Source organism: Ips typographus, linkage group LG4 (assembly GCF_016097725.1).
Source record: "Ips typographus isolate SLU linkage group LG4, UJ_Ityp_2.0, whole genome shotgun sequence".
In the NCBI taxonomy this organism is placed as follows: domain Eukaryota; kingdom Metazoa; phylum Arthropoda; class Insecta; order Coleoptera; family Curculionidae; genus Ips; species Ips typographus.
Genome location: NC_138425.1, coordinates 7,165,516 through 7,186,334, shown reverse-complemented (window position 1 = coordinate 7,186,334; position 20,819 = coordinate 7,165,516). Strand labels below are relative to the sequence as shown.

The window sequence follows — 20,819 nt, the reverse complement described above, 5'->3', positions numbered from 1 at the left end:
CGTGATGAAATTGCGGTTATACGGAAAATTGATCTTTCTTGTTTTAAATATAATTTTATTTTAACACCTAAAACGTTTATAATAAAATATTGGAGTAATTTTTTCTTAAATTTTGTATCTTAACATTTGGTGAATGTTTCGCTATTTAATTATACCTAATTTCTCATCTAATTGTGATAAAATACATGGAGTAAATTGCTTAACATTAAAGGTCAAAAAGCAGAAAACAAATTAGATTAAATAATTAAAAAGAGAAGTTAATTAAATTATTTTTCTCCTTTCTCAAAATAAACTATTTTTGACATTCTAGTGAGCAAAATTACTTATTTAATCCACCAGTTGTCAAACATTTATCAGTTATTAGAGTATATGTATTTTTTTTTAAAAAACTGCTGTTATATGTAGCAATAAATACAAATACATAATTACTTATCCAATTCAATTTTAATAAAAGTACAAAAAATTAGTAACAAATTAAGGATCATCATTCCGAAGTGGAGTTGTGGGAGCTTCAATATCGACATTTCTTCTTGTACGCGAAACAAAGTAAAAACAAGCAAGAAAACAACAAAACGACACGCCCATTATGAAAAGTATTGAATACAGTACTGCTAAATAAACAAAAGCAAACATGTATACTGTTTTGTTGCAATAACCAATGGAGTTTGGGTCGTAGTTTGGCTTGTATACCTTGAAGACCCAGTATGAACCTACGGATAATTTATGCATTAACATTACTTCTGTAGAAGTTAGATAACTTACCCAAAAGAAGGAAAACTAATTCTACAGTGTATAGAGAAGACTCAACATGTTGAACAGGATAATGGCCCAATACAGCTTCTCTTATTATAGTCACAAATTTGGAGAGTAACCCAATTCCACCTGTAATAATGATTGTTGTAAGGTTTTACCAAATACTGAAAAGTAAATTATTACCAGTAACAATTAAAAAAAACGGGATGTTATCTTCCAGTGGGCATTTGTTCACACCCCAAATGCCAATTCCAAACATGGCAATGTAGAATATCAAGGAGATTAGTAAGGTTACTCTTACTCCAGCTGAAAAAAATACACTTTGAGTACTTTTACTTAAAAAAGATTTTATTGAAGATTTTTATTAAAGAAGTTTTTCCTTAATATTTTGTATAGTCATCTGACTTTATCATCAAATACAGAAATTTTGTAAGAAAATATGGTTTGCGACTTAAGGACATTAAAAAAGTGGTCTTTAGATAAAACTGTAGTTAAAATTGTTTGCACAGAAGATTTTGTCAACATCTTGCTCATTAGTAAGATCATTACTTTTCTGATAGAAACCCCTTTTTTGTATCCTTTGGCATATCAATCATTTTCACTTAGTCGATTTTCTATATCTACAAAGATAATTGCCAATGTTATTCATAAATGCCTCAATAAAGCACATTGCATGAACGAACAACAAATTATGTGCATCACATGTAACAATTTACATTGCAATCACCAGTTATGAATGACTAAATGACACCTGATTATTTCTAAAAATAAAATATTTAGCATTGAATATATTAATGTTATCTTACAACCGGCATGAGTAATATAAGTACCTATACATATTTTGAATTCAGTTAATGCCAGTAAGTAATTACTTATATTAAAATTTGGCGCCTTTTTAGAATTTGCAATATTTCACAGACCTGGTTATACAAGATATATCTCTATAGAATTTTAACTGCAAAAATTCAAATAATAACGACATAAATATTATTGCACTAATCAACATATTTGCAGAACAAAGTCCATAAACTGATTCACCACAAAACAATAATTATTATATAATGTTTCGGCTATATCTGCATAAAAGATAACTTCTTCGGTTATATTAATTAAAGGCACACATAAATGATGTTTTGGTATAAAATTATATCATTTATGAATATCATAAATAAACGAATATGGGTAATCAAATGCATAATGGTGAATCACAAAGTATTAGTGTAAAGTCCAGTGCAATTTAACAAATTGTTACTCACGCAAACATTTGTCTTTGACTTTTTGCGCCCAAGTAGTTTCTTGAGACTCTTCGCTTTGAGGAGGAGGGCCTGAGAGTTGCTGCGTCGGTACTTCCTGTGACATATCTTTAAAATTGGGTTAACTCACGAATATAAACAGAAACTTTTACATGTTGGTTTAGACGAGCAAAACAACGTTTTCAAGTAATAGTCGTATCGCTACTAGACTAGAAGTACGAGGTACGACTGAGTACTTCTACGTTCGTTGTTGCCAAGCCATTGAAAATTTTTAGATTTAACCTGCTAAAACGTTTATAGTTTAATAGACTTCGTTACACACATTTATCAAAATTTTACCCTTTATTTTTTTATTGCATGATGTAACTTAAACATATCTGTGAAATAATAGCTTGTCACAAAATTCCATGCTAAGAAAATCTTAGTCACAAATCTCTCGAAAAAATTGACACATTTTGGCAACGGTGTGAGCATTATTAAAGGTTAAAGCGCTATTTTTAAATAAGCGTTTATGTGGTGGCTTAGCTTTTACATTAGAATTTAGCATAAAAACACACCCAGTTTTTCAGGCTTCTTCTCATCTTAACTACTAATCCTGATTGCATGAGAGTTGAGAAGTGAAAAGTGATACTTCTGGTCTACTTTATGAAAACTTTATTAATTAGATATGAAACACTTTTAATAAAGCTCAATGCAAACAATTTTACTAACACATTTGTTACTAATAATGAAAATGTTCCTGATTAAATTTATACCATGATCATTTTATAATTATTTTTCACATTATTTATGTTTGCATCATAATTAGGAGACTACTAACCAGTTCACACTATTTTCTGCTGCAGTTAATAAAATTAACTTTATCATGTAAATTTAGTTTCCTGTAAAACGAGTTTTTGACTAGGTTAGGAAATTTATTAACTTTTTGTGCACGACTAGAATAAAGTAGGTCCGTCAACAAAACGGGAAGCAGAATTTCATTTAGCCCCGCACAAAAGAAATGTTTCCCCCCGAATTAAATGAAAAATACGCTCAACCCGACAAAACACAACAAAATAATGAAAAAAGCCAATTTACCCAGGGCGGTTATGACTTCAATTCCTGTTTTTAATTGCCGCCATAAATTTGTCAATCGAATGTCGCTTAAATTTTCGTGTTCAAAATTTATGGAGGGGTGTTTATCCTATATTCAAACATGGTTCCTGACAAATTGAATCAAGTATTTATATTCTTTCAGAAGTCTGCTTATTTGCTATTATTAATTTGTAACAAAAAGTTACCAATTATCAGTTAAATAATTCGATTAAGTTATATTTTTCATTTAGATATTCACTATACAACAGAGGTTGTATAAACTAAATATTGAAATAGGAAATTTAAACATTACCACCGCATTTCAAATACGATATAGGTTTAGAATTCATTATACCGATTAACTAAATCTACAACTATCTGTTTGCATGATTATATAACTATGCATACACCAAACATACAGATATTTATTGTTAATTATAGATGAAAACAAAATATTAAACGAAATATTTGGCTCTGATTAATGTGCGATTGGATCGCACCTAGATCATTTTTCTAGTTTAGATTGCATCCATTTGCATTAGTCAAATAGTATCTACTCGTATGCTAAATATCTGTAGGGTATTTCAAAATTGGAAAATTATCGGCTTTTTTACAGTAACTATATGGCATTTAAAAAAAAATTAGTAATTGTAAACATGAAACAGTTTGAAAAGAGTCAAGTTATGTTATGTTAAATGGAATAGCTATCACCAGTAACAAGGATCATATTTTTGGAAAAAAAAAGGATGAAGGTATTTAATTAATAAAAAAAATTGTTTTTATTTTAAGGCCGTAATTAATGCCAGAATTATTGTGAATGATTACTTACTAGAACCATTTCGAAAGGAACAGCAATGTAAGATATCCTGCAAGGTTTCCTTATCTTTATCTGCGAAAATTGTAGATCTTGTCAGAAACAAAATTTTTACTTATCTAGGTATACTTTATAAAGAAAATGTCAACATAATATGTTTATAATAGGATAACATCTTATAATTAAGCTGTAAGTATAAAACTTTCTATGTAATGAACATAGTGGATTTATAGAAACATAGTGGAAACCCTTTAGCTACCAATCTCATCATTTGCTTTCAACCACCTCTTTAATATCTGGATAACACACTATATGGTCCAATTACTCTCTTCCAATACATGTAATAATTCTCTTTCTATAAGCTTTCCACTTTAAAGCATCATCACCTGTGAAAGCTGCTTTCAGTTAAACTGAACGATCACTATAGTGTTATAGTCTTCTAACCATTTTGGTCTTCAAATTTCTCTCCCTCTACGATCAAACTGATCATCTTCCTCTTCTCTGGAACGCCTCTTTGGGTCAATTTCTTCATTTTCAACATTTCTGGTAGGTTTTCAGATTGGTTGTAAGCAAAAATTTCATCATCACAAGTGTTTAATAAAGTTTTTGTGCATTTTCTTGATGGTTGTTGTGATTAGGGAAACAAACAACATCCTTATGTAGTTCAATTTTATTTCTTTCTGGAAAAAAACATTGTGTAACCTTTTATTTCCCCCAATGTATCCAACGAAGGGTTATTCGTTTTTCTTTATAGGTATCAAATCTAACACTGAACAACCAAATTCTTTCAAAAAATGTATGTCAAAAGTTTTATTGAATTGTATGTATAAAACTATCCAATACCTGGTAGAACAAATTGCCATCCTAAGTAACTATCACATACCATATGCCAAAATAATGAAAAAAAAAACATGTTTAAGAAGATACTTCAAGTCCACGTGTTGAAGAAATTGACACTAAATCCAAACTCTTTTATTATAAAAAAATATGGGAGTTAGAGAAAATCTAAACAGGAAAACTCGTTCAACTCCATACTCCAGAAGGGATTCATTTTCACCTTTAGGAAATATTTGTTCAATGTATATTTTACTTTTGCTCTTTGAAAAGAGCCGATCTCCACTAGCCTTGAGGTCTATCGTAATTGGACACCGAACTATAGCGAATAATTAGGAATTTCCTGTTAAACTTCAAGAGCAGTAAGTTCAAAGTGTTTACATGGCTTGAAGCAAAGGCTGAAGATCTAATTTATTAATCTAAATTAGAGTCGATTACACAAAACATCCGCCCTGCAGGCATTACTCCATTAGCGGTAGATGAGAAGTAAACATCAAAAGTTTACAGATATTCGACACCCAAAATAAGCGCTCGTTTCTTTTTTCTTGAGAAGATTTACGGATTTGATATTATTCTATGAAATTCTCATTTGTATGTTAAAAGAAAAAATGATTCATCGTTTTCTGAGCCGTCGGGCAAGCCCCTAAAAAATAACTCTCAGTCAGTGGTTCTCATAAATACGGGAGATTTATTTTCCTGAGGTAATGTTGCATTATGTGGCACCGGAGGGCTATATTTTTCAATAGTGAATCTTGTAGTAAAAGGTTTAGGTGTTTTAGGAAGTCTTGTTTAATATTTTATAACCCGAGTATATTAAGATTGATTTGACGGAGCCCAAAGGGCCCGACGTTCCTTATCCAATAAACTTCAGACAAACATTTGCATACATTTAGCAAAATGTCTCAAAAGCTGTAATTCTATACTTAGGAAGTTTTTTTATTGTTGACTGTCATCATCAGCTGTTGGTAGGACAAAATTAAGTTAGAACTACATACTATTTGTTTGTTAATTTTAACAGTTTCTTTGTGTTTTTTTTTTTTAAAATACTGGTTAAGTGTAATTTAGGGGAGACCTTCATTGAGAAAGCCCTCTTTCTGTGCGGTTAGTATTTTTTTTTTAGTTGCAGAATGCGGTATAATGACAGATTGTCCTACGTAAACATCAAATTATAAGCCCATTTACAATATTGCAAATCATTCAATAATTTCATGTTAAATGTATTATCATAAGGAATCTATTTAAACAGAAAAACACCCCGTATAATTCCAAATCATACTAAACGTCTTTTGTATTTACCCCCGTAGCTCGCATGACGTAGTGAAGCGAGACCGGCCGGAGTAGACCGAATGGTGTAACACTTCCTATACAGTGTTGCCACGATGGTTATACCTTCTCTATGAATAATTTCTACGTGTATTTTACCAAACCTTTGAAATTTTTACCAACATTTTTTTACATACTTTATATCATCAGATTTTATAGCATACCACCACAAAGTGGGATCAATAGCTATAAAAATTTCCGCATTTACTTGTCGCCTTCATCTTAATCAGAACTTAAATTTGGCCGGAGAAGCGGCAACGCCGAGGCCGAATTCGTCCTCGTTTAGCCGGAGAACGACTAGAACGAGCCCAGTGATTTTCGTCCATTTATTGCGTTTTATTTTAATAATGTAACAATATAGTGACATAAAACAGTGCATCTGTAACACACGTAATAACAGACTTCCAGTACATACCGTCTTTTACCAGGTAAAATATTTTTTTAAGTAAAACAGCCTGCTTGGAGAGGTTATGTTTTTTAGCAGTTTGTCAACACAAGAATGCGTTCTGCGGTGTTGCCAAACATAAAACATGATCAAATTTTGTAGGAAAATCGTTTTAGATTCTCTTGACAATTATTATTCACATTACAATTTTTATGCTGGTTTAGCTTTGGGTAAAATGACGACTTACGTGAATAAGGAGACTAATACCGATTTTCCGGACTATGAGATTTTGAACAGTTTAAAAAAGGAAGAAGAAACTGTACAGGAAGAGCCCCCCAAGAAAAAGGTATTTATGGCGAAAATCAAAGTAAAAAAATTACTTGAACTCATCATAAAAAACAGACTTCAAGAACAGATTGGACAGCACATTCCATCATACCAGTTTGGCTTTAAACCAAAACACTCAACTATACATCCACTTTTTATCTGAACTAACAACATACAAACAACGCACCTCAACGACAACAAAACAGCTTGTTTGTTCATGGACATTAGCTTTTGACAGTGTCTGGCACAAAGGACTACTTTACAAACTACATAAACTTGATACACCAAAATACTTACTTTACACAATCAGAAATTTACTAGAAAATAGACAACTGCACGTTCGAATAGACAACACAATTTCCTTTCCTTTCAGTCCTGAACAAGGACTACCCCAAGGATCACCCCTCTCACCTTTATTTTACAACCTATACTGCCATGACATATACAATCACAACAAGCAGGACAAAAATCAATTTGACAAAACCGCATACATATTACAATACGCAGACGACACTGCACTGTACACGACAAAACTACGTCAAAAGCAGCGTCAAAACTACAATCACTTATAATAACCATTAAACGGACAAAACACTTCTACTACTACTCTCACTAGATCAGTGACATACAAAAATAAAGGTATTAGCACGAAAACCGCCACACAAATATACAAATCCATCTGTAGACCAGTTCTAGACTACGGACACTTACTTAGAGCAAACGCTACTGACAAAACTAAAAGATATACTCAGACTACGGAACAGATTGCTCTAAGACTAATAACCAAAATAAGACCCAGAAAACCCACCACACAACCCATCCAACCAACTTCTCTACGAACGTACAAACATGACCAAAATAACAGACAGACTTATACAACTACAAAACAAATGGAAAAATAATCCAAACAACTGGACAATAATAAACCCACTGTGCATAACAAGACAAACCAGACAATCATCCTGTTACCTCTTTCCCACTGCCACCCTACTAGAGCACTTTAACTAACACTACTTTTTTTTTTTTTTTTTGTAGATAAATTGTAAATAATTAGAAATAAGTTAACATGTACACTATAACTATAAAAAAATCCCACTGTAAACATAGGAGATGACGTATCAATCTAGAAAAGAAGCAGACGTCATACTCATCACTTTGTTTCATCCTTTCATTTTAATATGAATTTTGTTGTACATAGTATGTTCTGACCGCATTTATTTTCAGGCTCTATGGAGGGAACTCAGTGAACAGAGAAAATGTGACGTCACGATAACGTAATTTGACAAAACCGTAATAGAACCAACTGTCAAATTATGTAGTTGTCATGTCAAGTTTGCTCTGTTCACTCCATGGAGCATCAAAACAAATGCTGCATTTATAGGCATTTTTTTTTACCCATGATTTCAGATCCAAAGGCGTTATGATCTAAAAATCACATGACACCATAATTTTAAAATCACTTGGTGGTCACGTGACTTTTGAATCATAAGGCGTTAGTAAACGACGTCGTAAGAAAACGACTTATATTTCAAATTAAATTGTAATGTATGTATAAATATGAGAGGTGATTAGCCAAACTTGTAGGTATTTTTTGTCATAATAGAAAATATTTAAATAATGAGGATTTTAAAAAATTGTACTAGGCAAATGTAACTAGAGTAAGCTTTTTGTAACCCAAGTAGGTATTTGGATGCCAATTAGTAGGTCACAATTCAAAAATGTGCCATTATTTTTCATATAATATCGTATTTCAAAAAATAATGATCTAATCTGGCAAATAAGCTCGCGAATAGTATTCTCATATAAATAACATGTTAATGCTAAATCTACTTACTGAATTACAGCTAATCTAACTTACCGGTTATAAGATTTCAAACTCTAATGATTGGTTTGATTGATTATTGATGAATTGGTCATTTGACTAAAAATAATAATCCAAATAAATGTTTATTACTAAGGGCCAGTACTTTCACCTCCGAATAAATTTATTCTTAGGATAATTTCCATAGATATTATCCTTAGAATAAAGTTATTCTGAACTGAAAGTATTGGGCCTTAATCATACTTATTAAGACATATTTATTTATAGATACAGGTTATAGCAAATGTATATTCTGATGTTACTGCTCATTTTTTTGTTAAATTAGACAAATAATAAATTTGTCTGAAAACTGCTTTATGCCTATATGGCATCTACATATGTAAACTGCCTGGGATTGGTCACATTAATTAAGGCAGATCCAACAGCCAACTGTCAACGTAAATGTTATTGTCGTATTTCAGCAGCATGTACTAGATTGCCTCTAGCGTGCAGTTCAAATTAGAGCCCAATGTTTTTTTCTGTACAGTTGCATGTTTTTCCCATGTTATGGGTTTAAATAACAACTTGATTGATGCGTTATATCGCGTGCATATAAAATCTATAATAAAGCATATAAAATACTTTTAAATATAAAACTATACATTTTTGTAATATGAAAACCTGTTCTTAAAAAGTCGATAAAAGTTGCTAAAACTAGATTCAAATTTAATTTTAATTTGTTTGATTGCTTGATCACCACTCTATTACGAAGTAGTTTTACTACGATCGATCAGAGAGAGCATTTTAGAACAGCATAAAACCAAATCCACTTTATAGTCTACGAGAGTATCCCTGTTAAATGACGTGTGTAATGTAAGGGAAAGTAAAAGAGCTAAGAATAAAGTAGGTATCCTGAATAAATTTTCTGCTAAAACTTTGGGGCGATGACTTTAGAACAATATCACATAGCGGACTATCGTTTGCTCGGTCGTATGTCAAAACGAAAACGTGACCTGAAAATGAAGTATATGGGACTTACTTATACATATGACATAAAAATGTAACAAAAAAATCCTCTAGAATCACGTATTAAATACCATGAAAGTTTCTCTAGCTTAATATTATTGTTTGATCAATTAAGCTGATATTTATAAGTTATTTTTACTCAGTATTTCTAGGTCAAATTAAAAAACTTTTCAAACTAACTGCAAATCAGACCTCTCCAATTATAACATATTAGCCTATTATAAATTTTCCTGTTGCAATTTTCTTTCGTGACTAAATTTTAATTATCTTCCTGAACTGCATTACGTTTCTGCTTTTTTGCCGTTAATTAATGGACGGAAATAAAAAGTTTTGGTTCATTAGTACTTTATTGTTAGGCAGGGAGCGAAGAAAATAAAGCTAAAATGTGGTAGAGCCCAGTTGGAATTATTAAATAAATTATCGTAAATGGCTTGGAGCAATGATTAAAAACTAGTCCAGTGGGGTTATAAAACGCAGTGGCAAACTGCACGTAAAAAACACCTGATTTTTTTTTATTAAATTGCAAATTTGCGAAAGGGTGTAATACAGACGTCGAATTCCCTCTAGGGCTATAACAATAATAAACTGAGGCTTATACTCCGTAGGGATGACCGCAAGGGCCGATTTGTGTGTCCCTAGGCTTTCACTGTGACGTATTTTGTGGTTTAATGGTATCGGAGACCCGGTTGTTTCACTTTCATTATCTGTCCAATACAATTTATTTTCTTAAGCAAATAGTCCAGTTTACATCAGAGTTAACGAGATTTGAAACCATTTGAATTATTCAGTATTTACCTTTTCGTCGAAAATTATTCTTTATATGATACTAGGCACTTTTAACAAGTAGTAATTGGAGTAGCTTATTTATGTTAAATCAGTTGTTTCCTGAAGTTTTGCCATTGCACACAAGATTTTTAGTGTATGGTTTTAGAGACAATTTCAAGCAGATTTTTTGCTACACTGTAAAAACAATTTAATAAAATTAAATTAATCTTTGATCAAATGTACTATTTACCTTTATTTTTTCTTTGGAAAAACACTCATTTTTTCTTATTCGTTATGCTTTTACAACTACTCAAAACATGGTGTTGTACTTTTTCAGTTTTACAGCCCTGGGCCTGAATAGCAGTATTTAAAAGTGTGTGGTACAGAATCGCACTTGGATTGAATGAGTAACGCTCACAAGCTTTAAAGCCACTAATTGCATTTTGTGCAGTTGCTGCTCTATTCCACACACTCTCTCGTATTTTTCTAAAGAGTCCTTTGATTATTTTCTCTAACGAGATTATTTCTACCAAGGACCTGAATGCAGAAGGTCGTTCGGATTGCTAGACAAATTAATAAAATGTTCTGTCATGCAATATTCAAGTATTTCTAAAAGTTCTCATTATTGTATCATATAAGTTTATAGAAATCCCTTTTTGTAAAATTACTCCTGTAAATGCAGGTGGCCTCTTTACTCAAATTTGTTCCAGTTACACACCAGTTTACACCTCTTTTCTAACGTTACTTGTCGGTGTTTATTATTTAATCATAAATCACAACGACTTTGATATATTTGAGAGCAATGTCTGTAATAGTCTGATGAAAGTATTACCATTTTTTTAAATACTCTACTGCAACAATATGCAGAATCAAGTACAAATTAAGTATTATTAGCGTACAACACAATTTAGGATTATTAGCAATTAGATTGAGCGAGTTACTAATTTATAACCCGATAATGTACAACAAAGTGAAGTTCTGCATATGGATCTTGTGAGATAACAGAAATATATTGAGTTACTATACATATCCGTAGGTTGGTCGATAAATTCTATCTTGATATACACTTGTAGGTGGATACAATTCCCTGCAGTAAAATAATTTCCATTTTCAGGCTAAACTGGAAACCAAAGCCCTCAAAGCCAAACGTCCCGGGTTTACGGACGAACGCTACAACGAAACGTCCTATTATATTGAAAACGGTAAGTAAATCGAGACGCAAAGGTAAATCCTGTTTATACTCTCATTGAAAGTTCAGTTCAATACGGATGGCGTTCAAAACCAGCTAATATTGAATGATTGAGTCTTTGTTAATATAGGAGATCAAAGAGGATAATTGGGTTCGGTTCACTGCTATATTTGCTCTTTCTCTTGTTAGTTTAGCATTCAGTTTTAAAATGTGACCTGAGGGAAGATTTAGTGTACTAAATAATTCGAATTAGTGTCCTGTCAAAAGAATGTGGTATACATAAAAAGTGGAATCAAATTAAAGAGAAAAATTAGGATTAATAAAAGAACACTTATAGCGTCACACCTGACTATAATTACCTGTTTTAGGATTACGGAAAGTGTATCCTTATTATTTCACGTTCACCACCTTCACAAAAGGCAGGTGGGTAGGTGAACGTATCCTGGACGTGTTTGCCCGAGAGTTTCGAGCTCATCCGGCTGAAGAATACGAAAGATGCATTCAAGCCGGCACTTTAACAGTGAATTACGAGAAAGTTCCTACTGATTACAAACTGAAACATAACGATTTGCTGGCCAATGTAGTCCACAGGTAAGCCATTGCGGTACCGAAATGAAACTCAAAATAGTTTTCTGGAGGTAATCGATAAGAGAAGGATGGGTCAGTAATAAAGACACGTTAAGCCCTGGAGTGTGGAACGCACAAGTCAAATTAAGCATAAAGTGTCTTTTAGTCTCCTTGTCAAGGAATGAATGTTCTGTAATCTGGACGAACGCTCCCAGTTGTGCCTTGTAAATGAATAATTCAGGTCATTTGGCTTTTCTGTGATATGCCTGCAATTCCAACTGGCTGATCCCCAGAGGTTGTTATTATAACATTAAGGTTCGAGTTCATCGGAAAGACGTTGTGTCGCGGGAATTCCCGGACATAAAAATTTGTCTTTTTTTTAATGATAGAGAAAACCGAGCGCCTGAACTTAATTGCTTTTGTTCCTTTTTCGCAATTTTTATGGAGATTTTCACTGAAGTTTTTTGTAAAGCTTTTATATCAAAGCTAATTGGTAATTTATTCTGAAAATATTAGAATGATGCTTTGTTTATTAGATTTTTTTTTTATTTTGACTGGTTGAAATTGCAGGCCTCTAAAACACAATTTTTAGAGACTTATTGGCCCATCCAAATCATGCCAACTGTAAATATACATTTCTAAGTATGATTAAAACAAATCTATGCCCTCTATCTCTATCCTTCCTCTCTTTAACTCGTACTGTGGGCGAGGTGTGACTAAGCGTATGTTGCAGACACGAAGTGCCGGTCACTAGCCAACCGATCACCATTGTACATATGGACGAGGACGTTGTGGTGGTCAACAAACCCGCTTCGATTCCTGTAAGTGGCCAACAAGACTGCCATTGTTTCGTAGATACATCTACAAACGATTTTTGTAGATTTGCATGTTGTGAAGCGTTGATGTTTATCATTTCCTGGTATTCCGTAATGTGGAAGAGCGAAAATGAGTTCAATTAGTGAAGAAGTAAACATCAACATGTTGCCATTAGTCTTTCATCTAAAGCAAATAACAAACACTTGCGCTTTAAACTTAATATTTCCACCATTTATACTAATTACTAAACACGTAATCAATATGTTTGCTTGAACCGAAAAAAAGGAGTAGAGTCCTCTTATTATTGTTGTCGGTGGTTACAGACATGAGACCCCCGTACTTTCGAACCCGATCAAGTTAATATACGTAGATGAAGATGTTGTCGTTTTGGATAAACCGTGTTCTCTACCGGTGAGTAGTGTACCGTGTGGTCCGGTTTTAATGCCTCAGTCTAGGTACATAATGCTGTAGGCTGGGGCACCATTTTTTATCAATGTACATAGAGCTCGAATCAGCTAAGAAAAGGCCACAGGCGTCATCAAACGATGATGTCACGATCTCTGTACGTCTCGCTTTAAATATTGCTGCTCTCGTTACTTTCCAAGTTGTTGCAGCCAGTCAGTGGCGTGCTATTATTTTATCAGTAAAATGAAACATTTTCGTCGTTTTTAATAAAGAAAATAAAAGACAACAAGTTTTTCAAAGGAATGGAAACTCCTTCTGCTTCTTTCTTCATAAATTGTAAGACGTTACTGACGATTTCACGGCCTTGGCTGTATATGATAACACCTTTCTTTCCAACCTTTTTGAAAGACATTTTGACAAAATAACGTTTTTTATTCATAACACTATGTGAACTTCAACTGCGACCATCAACAATACAACCAAAACACCAGACTAAAACGGAACCTAACCTAAGTCTTCCTGTCCGCCACTACATTTTTTTAAACTTGGCAACACCGTTTAGAGTGCCGGCTAGTAAAAGCATATAAAAAGGTCCAAATGTCCCTGGCCGCTGCCGCATCTGTTTTAATTGTGTCCAAGTAAAAACCGTACTACGTTGCCAAGTGGCTTTTTGACCGCTTAACAATATATTTTCGGGAATATTTTAATAGGACGCCTCTGATTATATCTAATGCGACGGCAACTGTAGAAGGAGAAAGAAATAGTTTTAAAAACTGCGTCATTGATGATGCGGTGGCCTTTTCTCATCTGATTCGAGCTCTACACACTAAGAAAAAGTGCTGGACACTGGTGTACTTTTAATGGCCTGGGGACGGCAAATTGTGTCCGTCTGGTGGTAGATTTACTTAACATGTTTATTCATATTGAGGACACCTTTTATTAATACTGTTTTGCCACAAAAAAAATAATACCTATGCTTCTTTTCATATGATCCGTTTGTTAAATTTTGTCTTTATTTAAGAGATAGTAAGTCGATAGGTGTCGTTTTCCATACTCACCTTATACCATACAATCATCCCCAATCTATTTAGCTTTCTACCGCACCCTAGCTACCTAAGTTGTGATTTGACTGTGACAGGACAGGTGAAAAAAGTCACAGTCAAATTAAGACTTTGTCTGAAGTGCCCTTAAACATGTCAGTGCAATTGGCCCTTAAAGTCAGAAATTTGGAACTTCGATCTTTTAAAGTTGGGATGTTTCAGTGTTTACAGTTTATTCAGCAGTAAAACTGCGTACATTTACTGAGTTTAACCAACGGTAAATCAAATCTTACGGTTTACGGGATAGATCTGCCCACCCTCGAATTCTAGTATCTAAAAAGTGTTTCAGTATAATTTTCTGCCATTTAAGAAGTACACTGCAATCTATTATTTCTACTCCAGTTAAATAAAATATTTTATTTTTCAATTTTTTAATAACAATCATAAGAGTTACAAACCAAGAAATGTTGTTTTACTACAATTGATAATTACAATACTTTTTGAGACGAATTAATGTGATGACAAAGTATGTCCAAGATGCTGAAATGAAAACACATCATTCTTTAGACACTTTTTTTTTATTTTTCTATAACACTGCGCTTAAATTTCTTATCTCAGGTTATTTTCCCAATTTTGTAAAGTTTTAAGGTAAGTATTTACTAGGTCATTGTCAGTTATCCCGGATTCACTTATTACTTCAATAATTCTACCATTTAAAACAGGAAAACCATAAAACCTAAAGTGATTTAAGGTGATGGTATATTAGAAACACAAATCTATGCAGACATTATTCATCAATATTTTTTTGTGGCATTATAAGAATTAAAAAATGGCGATAGATAAAGGATGTTCCATTGGAGAACTGAAAATTAGTGTTTATTTTCAGTTTATCTACACAAGACTTTAGATACTTCTAATACTATATACCAACACTGTGAATCACCTTGTAGTTGCTGACTATTGCAGACAGGAAGTTAAATGCCAGTTGCTATTTTATGGTATTTTATGAATATATTGTAGTACACAGTTACGTGACTTTAAAACATGTCACGTGATCTTAAATTTTTAAATTTGAGGTTCTCAGTTCAAAGCTGAGAATTGAAGACAGTCGTATGACCCTAGTGAATCGAGTTAAATGTCAAATATACATTTAAAGAAAATGTTTTATTAGGTAATCATAAAGTATAAAGACACTAAACTTTTGATTACGTCAAATAGCACAAGCTGATTGTTAAGTAAATCTTCAAGTTTTGTATGTGAAGTGTATATTTACTTGTCTCAGTATTTATTAGTCAATCAAGACTCTTGGTCTTATTTCATTCCTTTGATATCGCAAACCATTCTTTTAGACAACATGAAAACTTAAAAAAAATTGTGCTATTTGACTCAAAGGAGCATGTTTCATTAGGTGATATTTAACTAACTTTTGTAAATTTTAAAAAGATTCACTGCATGTCTTAACCTGACTTGCAATTTTTTATTTATGTGTTATACTCGTTTTTAGGTACATCCATGCGGACGATACCGACACAATACGGTGGTTTTCATATTAGCTAAGGAGTACAATTTAAAAAATTTGCGGACCATTCATCGATTGGACCGATTGACCAGCGGACTATTGCTGTTTGGTAGAAGTCCGAAAAAAGCTCGTCAAATGGAACACCAGATACGAAACCGTTTGGTTTCTAAGGAGTACGTTTGTCGAGTAGAAGGTGAATTTCCTGAGTGAGTCTTTAAAATTTTTGATAAAAACACTTTATTAACGGTATATTGCTTTAATAGTGGTGTGTTGGAGTGTAAAGAACCGATTGAGGTGGTTAGCTACAAAATTGGGGTCTGCAAAGTTTCTCTTAAAGGAAAAGATTGCAGTACTGTCTTCCAAAAATTGGGTTTTAACGGCAAGACCAGTGTCGTGCTTTGTAAGCCGAGAACAGGCAGGATGCATCAAATCCGAGTCCATTTACAGTATTTGGGTAATGTTTCTCTGCATTAATTGCCAACTTTATATAATAGTTCAATGCAAACAGGATATCCGGTAGTCAACGATCCATTATACAACCACGAAGTGTTTGGTCCTTTGAAGGGAAAAGGCGGAGACTTAGGAGGAAAAACGGATGAGGAACTGGTTCGTGATTTAATTCACATTCACAACGCCGAAAATTGGTTGGGAATGGATGGAGATAGCGAATTGTCGATGTTCAATGGTAGGAAAGGTGACCTGGAGGACACTTTAGTGAGCGGCAAAAGTCGCAATTGTGATGATGATGGAGATCCGGTATCTCGAGAACCGTCACCTTGTGATGACAGTAGTCGATCTTCACCACCTGCCTGTGAATCTATTGTGGCTAATCCTTTGGTAGTCTCATATAATAATAGACGAGTAATTGACGCAAAGGTAAAACCAACAAAACAATTTTCAAATCAACTTTATGTTAGCACAAACGTTTAAAATTTGAGACGTTATTCTACTTTAATTTGCTTTTTTACAATTCAAAGACAGTAATTCAATGACTTTACTTTAACAATTTTGATTTGATGGCCCTCTCACAGCAGTAAAATGCTTCCAGCACTCATTTTGACTAGCCAAATTTATCTGGAAAGCTTTCTAACAATTTAAAGAGTGTAAGAAGCATCCAATGACTTTACTTTAACAATTTTAGGTCATTTTGACTATTCAAAGTTATTTGGAAAGGTTTCTGTCAATTGGAAGACAGAAATGGAGGCTTTAACCCATGACTTTACTTATTGGTTTGATTTACTTTATAAGGCTTATATTATTATTCTAGTGTTTTATATCAATGCATTTTAGGTGACTGTGGCAACACAAACGGGTCATGAAGCACCAGATTTTGCTTTTAACCCCGACAAAATGTCAGTAGACCAACATTGTTACGAGTGCAAGGTGCGATACCGCGATCCTAAACCACAAGACCTCGTCATGTACTTACATGCCTGGAAATACCGGGTAATATAATTTTTGTGATAGCCAGAGGATACAAACTAATTATTTCGATTTGTGTAACTAGGGCCCCGGTTGGGAATTCGAAACAGAGCTTCCCGATTGGGCGAAAGTTGACTGGGTGGACCCCGACATATCCGAGTGATAACATTAATTGTAAAAATTACTTGTTAAAGCATCTCTTATCCGCTCTGTCTTTCCATTGCTCTTAGGTTTTAATGTCGCGCTGGCCGGCCGGGACGGACTGCTTGACTTGTTTTTTTATTAAAAATAAGTCAAACTGTCCGTCCACCAGGCCGATCAAATAATATTTAAATGATGGGTATTATTTCCCGAAAAAGGCAGGGTCCAGTAACAATCACTTTCTTCGGTCGAGATACAATTATATGTTTTACTTTTAATGGTTAATTTAATCATATAATTGCAACTAGACTGTCGGTAGAAGTTTTTTAATAAAACTAGTTGATCATTTTTAATACCTAATTATTATCTTAAATAAAGGTATTTCAGTGCTGCGTTTTAAACATATAAAATTTCAGAACAAACATCAATCAAAAAGTATTTTTATATAACACTAAATGTTAATTATTAACGATATCAAATTAATAATAATGCTGTAGAGAGAAGTTTTAAAAATTAGTTTATTACAATATTAATACGGTAGCGGAGCGACACTTCTAAAACTATATTCTATAAAAGTACTGGAATACATATTGTGCCTTGGATGCGTATGGTGACATCGCGGTCATTTGCATATTGGATGGTATACGGGATGTTATATTTCAAATGCGTTTAATGTCTTATTAGTCATTAGTTATATGTGTTATTTGTAATAGTATTGATTTCTAAAGAAACAGAAATTCCTTTTCAAAGCTTTTTTGTTGATTTTATTACATTCCTTGTAACTCATCTTTTTATCTCTAAGATTTCTAGTCTTATGACTTTATTATCTATGCTACTGCTATTTTGCTGAAAGTTTTTTGTTCCTTAAAATCCCGTCAGCTGCTAAATGAATATACTTTTTGGGTTGACTCAACTTTCTTCTGACAATGTACAGTTCAGTCCTAATAAAAAACACTCAGTGAGAATTATTAAGTTCTTGGTCTCGAAGACCAGGTAACCTTTATTTTGCCGAAAAACTTTCTTCACAAAATTTTTCATTTAAAACAGTTCTACTGCCAACTCTTCAGGTTTCTAAACTTTGTTAACGAATTGAAAAGAACACAAAGTCTTCTCCACCATAGATTTATTTAGCCTTAACAAATAAAAGACACACTTAACATGTTTTGGGCTTATAAGAACCCATCCTCAGAAGTTAAAAGAATAAACCTATCTTAGAAATGCACTTGACTAGTAACAAAGAGAAAGCATACGTTAGGTGGTATTAAAGTTTATGTTGTCCATGAATTAGATAATTTATTTATATCTATTTGAAAGGAATGCATTTGAATTAACACCCGTATATCGACGTCTTCATATCAGCAGCTGCTTCGGACCCTTGCTTAGTGTGAATTGGTGTTCTCCTTATTGTTAGACAAAAGATTCTACAAGCTTTTTGTAGAATTTATTCGGTACATTTAAGATTAAAATAATTCTTACAAGCACTGACTTGACTTTACGGATTGTTGATGTTGTTAAAATCGGTCTCTCCCTGAATCGTTCTCAATTAGTTATTTTAATGATTGTTTCAATTATTAGTTTTTGTTTTAGTTGAACGATAAAAAAGACAATGTTTGTTTGTGATATTATTTAGATATGATAATTAGTTTCGTTTTTAGTGAAATTGTTATCAGTTGCTTTGATTTTTTTTATTATTTGATAACCTGGAATTTACGCACTAATTTACATGGCCTAACGGACAACCAAACTCAAATATATGCTTTTGTGAATATCTCTATAAATTTTTTTTTGTTGTATTATCTTTATCGACGATCACCTACTAATGCACTATAATAAAACAACAGTCCTTATGGACAGTGGTCGTGGACAAAGTATAGTACTAGTACTAGCCATTGTTCCCACTGGATATTCCCTTTAAGAAACAATGGTTATCATTAAAAATCTCGTTAAATAATATACTATTATAGACATTAGAACGCTTAACCAATTTCTCCACTAAACGCTTTATTAGCAACAACAAGTAAGCAGTATTAAGTTCATTAAAGAAAAAGACAAAGTAAAGAAAAATTATAAGACAATAATAATAATATGTAATTCAGTTTGTTTCTGCATTTGCATATTTCTTCTCTTATTTCTACTGTTTTATACCTCATAAAGCGAGGTTACGTTGTGACATTCGTTATTGTTTTACGGGGATTGTTGTTATTATTTAGTTGTTTAGTCAAAGAAATTGTAGACTTGGTCAGTGCTTTAGACACTAAGGCTCATGTTAATTTTATAAGCGATTTTTTGTTTTATGTTAGACCATTGGGGTCGATATCCTATGCATGTTTGTGTATTTTCTGGTCTCTTATGTGGTTTAATAAAAAAAATATTTTGGGATTGTTACACGGTGTACCTAGTAGGTTTTAGAACAGACATGTGTTTTAGAATGGTTGTATTTTATAACCGCTGGCAAAATTGTTATACTATGAAGAAAAATTTAAATCTAAACTGTCAGTATGCATGTCTTCGACTCATTTCACTTGTACAAAATGTATAAAGAACAGATATCAAAAAAGGGCTTTCTACGTGATTGTATCAAAATTGTCTCAAATGGTCGACATTAAGTTTTTTTTCTTATTTGTTATATATTAAGACATGTAAACGGTACATATTGTAAAGAAATTGTTTACAAAATAAATGAAGTTTAAGAATTTGATTGCTTGGGCAATATTGTTTTTTTTTTGTCAGGGGGACTGCCATGTTTGTTAACTTTAGGCAGTTGTCTGCTAGGATTGCTACATATAAAAGGTAGTGATGTGATTGTGTGAGTAAGCGAAACAATCGCTCTCTTTTTTGTAAAGTAGGTAGTAATTTCGGATCAGCTCGAAATTAAAGCTATCTATGAAAAATTAACTCAAAAATGTCTCTTATTAACATAGGTACCTACTCTGTAATACATTTGTGGTTTTAATACGGCAAATCCCGCTGGTATTTCTTCTGAAATGTGTAACTTGGACCTTTTAATAACACCCCAGTCAGCGGGTATTTTTAATATCAAATTTTTTTATGTGGCGGCCAAATTTGTGCGAGAGGCTGCAAGGTGGTAGTAAGATTGGATATTAGAGTAACACTCAGCTGTGGTATAAGGTACCACAAATAGAGCCTTAGAAACCTTACCATCTTAGCCGCATTTTGACGCAATAGCCCTAATCATTAAAAAGAGTTTTTACAAAAAGTTAGAACTAAATTATACTTTTGACACTCTGTATCTCTGACATTATCCACTTTTGGACTAAGTTAGTTAGCTAAAGTATAGCGTACTTTGTTGAAACAGGATATGAATATTTTAATCGTAAATCTTGTGATTAGTACCAAATTGGATA

At 32.9% G+C, this 20,819-nt stretch overlaps 2 protein-coding genes across 8 annotated transcripts in view; one reads left to right on the top strand and one right to left on the bottom strand.

Moving 5' to 3' along the window:
* LOC145728708 (pseudouridylate synthase RPUSD2-like) overlaps nt 1-20,147 on the top strand; it is a 110,603-nt gene extending 90,456 nt beyond the window's left edge. The window contains exons 1-11 of one of the 7 annotated variants that reach the window (XM_081979146.1): nt 6,300-6,479; nt 6,536-6,594; nt 6,661-6,782; nt 11,470-11,557; nt 11,913-12,135; nt 12,845-12,932; nt 15,877-16,097; nt 16,155-16,345; nt 16,400-16,767; nt 17,182-17,337; nt 17,399-20,147. In XM_081979146.1, the coding sequence (XP_081835272.1) occupies nt 6,582-6,594; nt 6,661-6,782; nt 11,470-11,557; nt 11,913-12,135; nt 12,845-12,932; nt 15,877-16,097; nt 16,155-16,345; nt 16,400-16,767; nt 17,182-17,337; nt 17,399-17,476 (1,548 nt within the window). In that variant the 5' untranslated portion in view covers nt 6,300-6,479; nt 6,536-6,581 and the 3' untranslated portion in view covers nt 17,477-20,147. Of the gene's footprint in view, nt 1-6,299; nt 6,480-6,532; nt 6,783-11,469; nt 11,558-11,912; nt 12,136-12,844; nt 12,933-15,876; nt 16,098-16,154; nt 16,346-16,399; nt 16,768-17,181; nt 17,338-17,398 lie in introns of those variants that run through there. The other 6 variants (XM_081979145.1, XM_081979148.1, XM_081979144.1 and 3 more) reach the window with 6 other exon arrangements.
* On the bottom strand, nt 426-2,223 carry LOC145728710 (transmembrane protein 272-like). Its single transcript, XM_081979151.1, has 4 exons — nt 2,010-2,223; nt 937-1,059; nt 763-882; nt 426-710 (listed from the first exon to the last, which is right to left on the bottom strand). The coding sequence occupies exons 1-4, from the start codon at nt 2,110-2,112 to the stop codon at nt 475-477; spliced, it is 582 nt and encodes a 193-aa protein (XP_081835277.1). The 5' UTR covers nt 2,113-2,223; the 3' UTR covers nt 426-474.
* Nucleotides 20,148-20,819: the final 672 nt, after the last annotated feature.